Source organism: Brassica oleracea, chromosome C2 (assembly GCF_000695525.1).
Source record: "Brassica oleracea var. oleracea cultivar TO1000 chromosome C2, BOL, whole genome shotgun sequence".
NCBI classification, from domain to species: domain Eukaryota; kingdom Viridiplantae; phylum Streptophyta; class Magnoliopsida; order Brassicales; family Brassicaceae; genus Brassica; species Brassica oleracea.
The window spans coordinates 44,181,832-44,192,484 of record NC_027749.1 but is presented as its reverse complement, the minus strand read 5'-3'; the positions used below and the strand labels follow the sequence as shown (position 1 = coordinate 44,192,484).

Genomic DNA, 10,653 nt, shown 5'->3' with positions numbered 1-10,653 from the left:
TGTTCAAAATCACTGATTTTATTTTTCAAAAAAAAAAAAAAATCTGGATTCGATATATCTCTTAAATTTTCATTGATCATTACTAACCAATTGTAGTGGGTTTTGATTTTGGTTTTGGAAGGGTCTTGTACGTTTCACTAGATTAATTTAGGCCAAAAACTATAAGTTGCTAATCAAAATGTATAATATTCATACAAAAAGGGCTCTCAAAACATGCATGAAATTATCATCTAAAAAATATAGACTGAGACTAGAGGAATGTTTTGCTTAAAATGTCAGAAAACAATTATAATATTTTAAAAATTATTAGCAAATATTAGAGAAATATTTTGAAAAACATCCGAATTTAAAAAAGCCTACAAATATCGGATCACTTCTCTATCACGTAATCCAATAACGGGCTTTCACTAGGCCCATGGTACTCGTACCCAATCCTACTAAAAAGAAACACCTCTTGTGTCAAAAATTCACATGACAAAAGTTTTGAATCAATCTTGCCATGGATCACTCTCTGCCCTAACTTCAGATGGTTCAACTACTTCTGCTTCTCCATCTTTCTCATCTCCTTCACCCACACTCGAGCTTTCTTCTTCTTCAACTCGGCCCCATCTTCCTCCAACAGCCGTAGCCATCATCTCATAAATCTTGTCCCCCAGCTCAGCCGGGTTATCAGGCTGTCCCACAAACACATCAAAAGTGAGGAAAACCAATAGAAAACAAGAAAGCCAAAGCACCTTGTTAGATTCTACTTACAGTGAAACCACTTGGGATTATAGCAGTGTCATATAAGAGATCAACCACTCTTGTTGCTTCACTGCTCTCAGGTGCATTCTTACAAGCAGCCTTCAAAAAATATTCAAAAACCCATTATTAGGCTTTTTATTTGAGATCTCTGTGACAGGAGATTTATGAAACACGTACATTCAAGTCTTTGATGATAGGATGATCTGGATTGATCTCTAGTATTCTCCTACCTCTCATGAACTCCAAGCTTGATGTGTCTCCAAGTGCTTCTGCCTTCATTAACCTTTCCATATTAGCAGACCAACCAAATTTGCCTGAGACGAGCACACAAGGAGACGAGCTCAAACGATTCGAGACTTGGACTTTGGCAACTTTGTCACCAAGCTGCTGCTTCATCCAATCACACAGAATATTGAACTCTTGTTTAGCTTCCCTTTCCTTTACTTCATCTTCATCACCTGTCCAAATTAGTGTTAGAAAAACAAACTCTTACACTGATTGCACAAGAATTGCTATAACAATACTTACCAAGTTCCAATCTTCTTTGCTGATATCAACAAACTTCTTTTCTTTATAGGTTTGTAAATTCTGAATTGCAACTTCATCGATTGGTTCAACCAAGTATAGAACCTATCATCAATGGGGTTCTTAGCTTCGGTTAAGAGACAGTTCTTATCTTTTCTTAAATTTTAACTAAGAAAAGCTAAGAACCGTCTCTTAAATAAGAGATATAAGAGCCATCTCTTAGCCGAAAAGTGTAAAAAACAAAAAAAAACAAAAAAATGGCAAATCATCAGTTAAGAACCCAGACTAAGAGACCGGGTTAATCATGCCCTAAGTTGAAAAACTAGTTTTGAATCATATTACCTCAATATCTTTTTGAATTAGCTTCTCCAAGAAAGGAGCAGACTTGGCACTTTTCAGACTGTCGGTAGCAAGGTAGTAGATAGCCTTTTGGTTCTCTCCCATGTTCTCGATGTACTCATCCAAGCTTGTCAACTCCTCCTCGTTCTTGGAACTGTAGAATCTAAGCAACGATGTGATACGCTTGTGGTTGACAGTGTCTTCAATACAACCCAACTTAATGAATCTACCAAAGTTCTCCCAGAACTTCTTGTAATCCTGTAAATCATTTGTACCAAAGAAAATGAATACCCCGCCTAGGTGGCAAATCCGTCATAGTCGAAACGGTTTTCTTAAAGCCCGATTTAAACGATTCAGATCAGTTTAAACCGTTCTAAATCGGTTAAAATCAATCCAAATTGATCTAATTCGAATCTGTTAAATCAAGCAACAATATTAGTGTACCTGCACAAGTTGGTCTGATTTCATTTTTTTTGTATACCTAATTTTTATAAATCATCAAAATAAATTTTATACATAAACCTAAAAAATAATATAAATATACAAGACCAATTCTCTCAAATAGCTTTTTTTTGGTTTTTGTCACAAAAATAGTCTTAAAAAAAAAAATGACCAAAATAGCTCTTTTATTTTGAAATTTTAAATTTTAAATTTTAAATTTTTATTTTTTAAAATTTGAAACCTTATCGCAAAACTCTATAACCCTAAGACTTAGGGCCTAAGTCTAGATTAACTAACTCTAGGTAAAAATGTACTTTTACCCTTTAATAAAACTTATTTTGGTCATTTTTCTCATTGGAAGCTATTTTTGTGAAAAAAACTTAAAAATGACTATGGAATTTCTCAATATACAATATGTAATAAATAATTCTTTAATGTCTTCATAGTCCACGCCTAAACCAGGAATAATCCATCTAATAACTAGTCCTATACAAAGAACCTAATTGCTGCCTAGCTATTTCTTGAATACAGATCCTGAGACTTCGGGTGGGATTTAAGAGAATACAAATGGAGTAAAGAGAGGACACGAACCTCTTTGTTTTCACATAAAAATGGAGTAAAGAATGGAGTCTCTTTCTCATGATTCTCACCTGAATGTTATAACAAGGTGTGTATTATTTATAAAGGTGTGATATTCTTGTATCACACTAGCTGTGGCAGCACTTACGATTCTGCTTTCTTGGAGGATTTCAGGTGAGACGTTAAGAGGAAGATCGTTTGAGTCCACAATACCCTTCACAAAGCTTAAGTATCTTGGGAACTGCAAAACACATAGATGAAACATGTGAAAAAAAAATGGAACCAGAGGAGCTAAAAATTGGTTCTATGTTTTACAAGACTCACCAGCTCTCCATCAAAGTCATCAGAGATAAACACACGCTTGACGTGGAGACGAATGTTCTTTGTTTTCGGGTTTGTAACGTCCTCGTTGTTAAGAGGACCCATCCCAGGGATGTACAGAATGCTCCTGAACTCAACCTCTCCCTTTGAACACAAGACATTACAAACGACAAGCATCCAGTCAAAGGAATAATAACGCAATATATATATGAAAAATGCACCTCTGTTGTGAAGTGAGTGTGAGCAAGTGGATCCAAGAACTCACTGAAAGCCTTCTTGTAAAACTCATTGTATTCCTCCTTTGACACTTCCTTCGAATTGCGCATCTAATCAGAAACAAAACATGTCACACATGACAAAGGACGAAGACAAAACGCATGGTAAACAGCTCATGAGTCATGGCTCACCCATAAAGGTTTTGTTTCATTGGCTAACTCCCAATCCCAGTACTTCTCAGTTTTAGTAGTCTTCTTTGTCTTTTTTGGGCTCACCCTGGAATCAAAAAAGTGACAATGTCATGTCAGTCAACAGGAATCAGTAACAACCGAAAAAACACAAGATTCTACCTCTTTCTCTTCTTCTCCTTCCTTAGATGGTTCTTCCTCTTCAACCTAACCAATAATGTTGAAAAAATCTCAAACAATGTTAGTTTCACTCTTATTTTATTACAATAAGGCAAAAAAGTGTTATTGTCCTCACCTCTATAGTCCTTGATTTCTCCTGCCATGTATAGATGGGGAACCCAACGAACTGAGAGTAGTTCTTCACAAGGTTCTTGATTGTTGTAGACTCCGCAAACTCGTATTTATCATCCTCCTGCAGCCAAGAATAACCAGTCAAGAGATCTCAAAATGTTCAACGCATGAAATGAAAGAACGGCTGAATAGAGAAAGGTACCGTTAGATACAGAGTTATTTGAGTTCCACGGCGTTAGAAAGTTCTCAGGGTCTGTTTCTTCTCTGATCACATATGAGCTACTATCAGCTACCGATTCCCAAACATACTGTTTGTCAGATTTGGGGCTTTTCGTTGACACAACAACCTGAAAACAGAGACAAGTATAAGTCCACTCCCTCTTAACTAGATGACACCTATAGTAGCAAAAGGTGGAATAGTCTTTACCTTTTCAGCAACTAAGAAAGCAGAGTAAAACCCAACACCAAACTGTCCTATCAAACCATTGTCAGCACCAAGGTCCTTGTTTTCCTGAATAGACAGAGAGATATCAAACCAATGACTCAAAATTTGATGTCAAGATTAATTTGCTAGCAACCAATGTTCAAAGTTATGCGCCTTATAGAGGATTATTGTTTAATCGAAGCCTAGACCGATTTAAAAAAAAAATCTAAACAATCATTTCGTTCAAACCCGGTTTGCCTAGTCCCTGCCTAGACCAATTTCTAGAACACTGCTAGCAACTAAAAAAAAAAAAAACCTTGAGAGCCTTCAAGAATTTGGAAGTGCCACTCTGAGCAATGGTACCATAGCAGTCTATAAGTTCTTCCTTTGTCATTCCAATTCCAGTGTCACTGCCCAAATTAACAACAATCTCTTTAAAGTAATCATTTCTTGTCTAACTGTTGATTAAAAAAAAAAGAAAAAGAAGTCGCTCATACGTAATGGTGATGGTTCCGTTATCAGGATCAGGCTTGTGACTGCATAAGCTATGAACAATCAAATCCAACAATCTGCTCACCTGCCAAATCATAAAGTCTCAAACTTTCAGCAAATTGAGAAGTGCCCACCATTTAAAAATCGAAACTTTAGGAGAAAACGAACAACCTCGGCTTGGTACTCGGACTTCTCACCGGACCCTTCCTCAGCCGTCTCCTTCTCCGCCACTGCGGCGTCGCACTTCACGGCGAAGCGATTACATCTCTTCTCGAGGTTTCAGCTACGCGAAACGCCGGTTCTCAGACCACCACCACCGCTGCAGCGAGGAAAAAACGCTGTTGTGAGATGGGATTGAGTTCTGGGAGTCAATGGAAGGGTGGTGTATAGGCTGCTTCTACTCAAAGCAGGAGCCATTGTAGTTGAACCACTAGTAACAAAGACTGAAGTAGCATTGCCATTCAATTTCGCGGTTCGGTTTAACACTATTTGATTTTCGGTTTCGTTCGGTTCGGTTCATGTTGTCATCAACTTCTATAGAATTAGTGTGAATCAATTTATTTGGAATTTGGGATTTGGGATTGTAGGTATAGATGTGGATTGAATTTTTTTTATGAGGATGCATGTAAGGATTGGGTAAATTTAAAATGCAGATAACCGTCAATTTACAAATAATTTAAAACTATAATTTTCTTAAATTTCAGCGGATAAATGCGGGTATAGTATTTTTTTCTTCTTTGCAGCGGTTATGCCATTATAGTGGCATGTACGAACGTTTAAATATATGATTTTGAATTAGTGTTCGCTTTACGACCCATGTATAGAAACTAGGCCTGAACAATAGGGTTTGATTAATATTACACTTACATACTAGGTGGGTGGAGATCCTGAATAAAATGTAGAAAATGTAATTTAAGTGCTAAAAATAATTAGATATGATATTTTTGACAAAATTATGGGACAAAACTATAACCACTCCTCTAAAAGCAAGCATGTAATAAAACATTCTACACACATACAATTTTACCGAAATTTTGGACATCCTACTTAAAATCAAACATATAGAAATCCTACTTATCATGTCACAACACTGAGACTGGAAACCTGGATAGATAGATCCCAAACTAGAAATCCTATTGTGGATTTGAAGAACGGGTAAACACAAACGTAGGAGATGATAACGAAGTTTAGAAGGATCAACTCGAAAGAATGAATTCGTAATGCGAAGCTCCTGTGTGAACTTAGCAAGGTTGCTTGAGAGATAAGTAACAGGTAAAGAAAATAGTTTATAGATCGTGTGCTAAAACCCTTGCCGTGAGGCTACATTATATAGAAAAAAAATGATTTAAACTAATTAAGAAAAGGAAAGATAAATTCATAAGAAAAAGGAAAATTAAAAGATAACTTTGAATAAGCTATGTGACTTATCCTGTCACAATACTCCCTTCTTCAGACCATCTTTGTCCCCAAAGATGAAAACCTTGACAGCATGTAGTTCACAAATAGACATAGGTACTTGGTCTGGAGGGACCTCCTTCCAATGGATAAAGATGCAGGATATAACAATGTTGTAAAAGTGAACCTTCTTCATATCAAGAGTGACTTCAACTTCAAGTCTCTTGTCCTTGCTTATCTCCATAATAAGGTAATGTGGCAGTGCTTTGGCAAAAGCAAGTGGCTGGAACACAGCTTTGTGCCTATAACAATAAATGACCAGAAAAACTAACGGAGCGGAAGTAACCGTAGTAACCGATAATGCGAAGTTAACGTTGAATTCTGAGAATGCCCGTTATCTTAGCCTTCTTAAGATCTGTTGAATTCTCAAAGAATGCCCATAAATAAGGAATCAAGAGTTGTTTAACACAAAGCTCTAAGTTTTATAAATCAATAATCAAAGTTGTGACTCTTACAAATCAAGAGCTAACAATTTATACTTATAAGAAAAGAACTAAGTCCTTAAGGATTATGTTATAACCTTCTATCCTAAAGTTCTTTAATCATTATCTTTCTAAATATTAAGAATACTAATGTTTATCTAGAACAAGAATAAAAAGGAAACTAGAAAACCAAAGCTCATTAGAAATAGATCCTACGCTGCATCAGGTCACCCCGGGTAGAAAAGATTCGTCCTCGAATCGTTATCATCAAGCCAACCATCGCCAACAAGCATAGTAAGATGCTGAATGTGAAACATGCCGGAGAAAAGAAACTCTTGGTAAAAGAGTACTTGAAATGCAGTAGTATTCACCATCATGACGTCTTGTAGTGATCTTATCTCAAAAACTGGAAGACCCGTATATGATCCTCGAGTAAAGCAATCTCTTGTATTTATTGGCGAAACCAAGTCACCCACTATCAGTACCGTGCGGCAATGCCGATCTGGAAGGAACTTGCAAATGTTGGACGTAGTCTGTAAATTAGTATAAACCTGCCTGTGTACGAATGAGAGTAAACCCATATACCTAACTGTTTGACCATGATCACACGTGTTTGATCCAAAAATGGTGTTTATGCTGAAATGTTTGTTGAATCAATACAATAAAAGAATCTAAAAATAAAAGATTAGATTCTTGAGGTTTATGAAAAATCTTGAAGAATCAAATGAGAAATGAACATCAAAAAGAATTTATAGATCAAAGATTGTATTACAAGAGTGATCAAGTAAATCTAAATCTATAAATTCTTTGTAAGAAGTGTTTAATGTGTAAAATAGGAAAATAGATCCTTTCTCATAAGGAGGTAGCTCCTTATTTATAGAAAGATGAAGCCTATGGTTTCCTAGCAATATGAGCCTAGTTTAATGTCTAATGGGCTTTTAGGAGGATGTAAATCTATCTCCAACAGTAAGTCCCCCCAAGTTCGTAGAGAGAGATGAAGTCGATCTCTGTGAATTTTACGAATAGGGTTTATTAGACAATGAACTAGACACATTCATGCCTATGACGGTTTAGGTGAGTTTATTTCGAATTTGTGCCTAGTAATAAGCGAGTTTGCTTTAAACTCGTGCTTAGCGAAAGACGAGTTTACTTGACTCATGCTAAGACAAAGGCGAATTTACTGAGAGCTCGTGCCTAGTAGAAGGAGAGCTTATGTAAACTCATGCCTAGCCAAAGATGAGTTTCTGTAAACTCGTGTCTAACAATAAGCGAGTCGACCGCGAACTCGTGCCTAATAACTTTAAACTTGTGCCTAAAATACAGGTTTACCGAACTATTGCTGACCCGAAGCCTCGTGTTGAGATCGTGTGTGCCAAGCAAGTTGTTGGCTTGTGTGTTCGTCAGGCTATGATGATGTTGAGAAATGTGCCGGCTTGTGCTGTTAAGTTGGTGATCAGTGACGATGAAGTCGCCAAGAGAGTTGTGAGGACTGTGACCAAATCGCCATCATTTGCAAAGAGCGTCTCATATTCTTCGTCTTCTCTACTCTGTTTGTATAAGGGAAAGTGTTTGTCTCGTGATGATAATCTGGAGTTGTTCATGCTTTGATGGAAACGTGATGACACGTGTTGAAGATGAGTAAAAGCTCGTGGAACTTGATTTATCTGAAGCTTAACGTGTGACTGCACATCTTGTTGTCTCTTTCCTCGTGACTCCCCTGATCCCTTGATGACACTAGTGGCATGTGCATACTTTCTAGCCGGGCAATGGACATCTCATTGTATTCTCTATTGATCATGGTGTCTCCTCGGTGAAGATACAAAATGAGTGACGAGATGAGATGAATGCCGAGAACAAAGCCGGTGCGAGTCTTGAGAACTTGGCGACAAGCTTCTGTTGACGGAGCTTTTGAAGACGTCATGGCGGTGAAACATAAGAAGCCGGGTGCGGAGATCAGATCGTTACTACCAAGGTCATCACGTGATTGCTACTGTCCGAGGCCGAGCTTAAAGACGGATGAGAGAGGCGACTGGAATGAGTCTTGAGCAGTGAACAAGCTTGTGAAGCTGAGTGGAATCACAACAGCGGCAGTGACAAGCTGGAGCATGCCTTGCGAGATGTTGCAATCTCCACTTCTCAAAATCAGTCATGATGAAGAAGAAACACAGACTGTCTATTGACGTTGGAGCTCAAGTCTTTGAAAAACAGAGCTCAAGTTGCCAAGAAGCTGTCCTTTGTGGAGCTTGAGAGCGTCTCGTTTCCATCCGAGTGAATGATCATAAGCTAAGCTCTTTACTTCCAAGTGTACTCAAGCACGAGTTAAGACACGTCTTGCAACGAACATCAAGCATGGACCTGCCGAACTCAACTCTAGCAAGCTTGTGAAAGACACGCCTTTGGTGGAGGCCTCGTCATGACAAAGAACAGAGCTCAACTCTGCTTTTAGCTGCCGTTGATGGAGCTCAAGTCTTTGAAGAACAGAGCTCAAGTGGTCAATAAGCTTTCCTTTGTGGAGCTTGAGAGCGTCATCATCAAAAAGATAATCTTCACAAAGAAAATCTCAATGTATCGCTCTTATCTGAGCTGAGATGGTGGTGAGCTATGTGTACCACAGAACAAGCCGACAAAGAGAAGCAACAACTTTCAATGGAATGTGATGGGATTTCCTCACTGACTCCGTCACTGCTTGTGGCGAGATTATGCTGGGGGTCAAGCACGTTTGCTCGCCATTGCTTTGGTACAACGAGAAGCTTTTACCAATTACGGCAACCTTGTCTCGAGAGCTTCAGCGAGGAAGCAGGGCCTTGATGGCGAGAAGAAGCGGTGTCTGTGTCCCGGTCCATCAGCATCCACATAGACCAGAGATCGACGATATCGAAGCTCAAGACTTGTTCTAGACAAAGCTCAAAACTTGATCTTGATAGAGCTCAAAGATGTTGAGATGAAGATCAAGAAGTGAAGAGATTAAGCTGCCAGACTTGAGAATTAAGCTGTCAGACTTGAGAATTAAGCTGCCAGACTTTATAAGGTTTTATAAGGCTTTATAAGGGTTTTATAAGCTCGATTTTATTGAAGAGAAGAAGAAGAGAGGAAAAGATATTTTATTATATTGTGTACTGAGGTCACTTGTCTTTAAATACTTGTACCCAGATCCACAATTAGATCAAGGAAACTATTCTCTCCTTCTTTCTCTTACATCTTCAGATCTACTTTCTCTCTCTCTCTATGTTCTTCATGTTTTTCATTCTCCATAAATAAACTCTCAATAATTCTCTCATTCTAACAATTCTCTCATTCTTACATGGTATCAGAGCCAGGTTACTCTAAAACCTGAGTTCATTCCGCAAATTTGTGTTCTTGAAGATTCTGGGTTCGTGAGTGTTCTTGAAGATTGGATATTCTGTGTTATTAGTGTGTTGAGGTTCTCTTCTTGTAGATGGAAACAAACGACACCATGGTGAAGCTATATACACCGGTTACTCCTGATAAGTGGAGTTGTGGAGGTGAAGTGATTACGAAGCAGATGGATGAAGGCAAGTGGATTCAAGAGAATCAAGGAACACTTGGGATCATCCAAAGGTCGCTCTCAAGTTCAATCCTGGAAGCTGATACTCATGAAGGGACGGCTAAGGAGTTGTTGGAGAGTATGGAAGCTGTGTATAAGGACAGATCCCATCTGGGCAAGGTTTTTGTGGTCAAGCGGGCCATTGAGGAGCTGAAGCAAGATGGAGAAGAGCTCAGTAAGCATCTTGAACGGTTTAAGAGCTTATGGGCAGAGTTAAAGGCGCTCAGACCGAGTACCTTGGATAAAATCGTACTGAAGAGAAGGCTAGAGCAAGATGAAGTCTTGAGTCTCCTGCTGAGTTTAGATAAGTCCTATGATAAACTGGCCAGGAAGATACTCACAGAAGAAACTCTACCTGATGTAGAGAGTGTGTGTGGTATGTTGAAGCAGAAGCAAGCAACAACTCAGCCAGAGGAGAGGAGACAGATTACTGAACTACAACAAGTAATCAGTGGCAAGAGCTTGTATTCAGCATACATAGGAGATATAAAAGATGGGGATGAATTAAAAAATAGACACGAGAAGGGTAGAGCTGATGAGGTGATTACCAGAAGAGAGTGGGATGCATTTGTAGCTGAAGCAAAAGCACTCATTGCATCTAAGAAGCAAGGAATTCAGCCAGTAAGGTCTAAACCTATTATTGTGGATTCT

The 10,653-nt window shown here is 38.4% G+C and overlaps 1 protein-coding gene across 1 annotated transcript; it reads right to left on the bottom strand.

Annotated features, from left to right (window-relative positions):
- Positions 1-262: 262 nt before the first annotated feature.
- On the bottom strand, positions 263-4,992 carry LOC106324336 (heat shock protein 83). Its single transcript, XM_013762323.1, is given in 19 exon segments — positions 263-674; positions 754-843; positions 922-1,202; positions 1,269-1,374; positions 1,612-1,866; positions 2,053-2,089; positions 2,641-2,699; positions 2,777-2,869; positions 2,953-3,093; positions 3,171-3,275; positions 3,357-3,425; positions 3,516-3,560; positions 3,649-3,765; positions 3,847-3,879; positions 3,881-3,991; positions 4,072-4,155; positions 4,385-4,478; positions 4,566-4,645; positions 4,732-4,992. Coding segments are annotated over 19 exon segments (2,232 nt in total). The 5' UTR covers positions 4,978-4,992; the 3' UTR covers positions 263-488.
- Between the last annotated feature and the right edge of the window lie 5,661 nt (positions 4,993-10,653).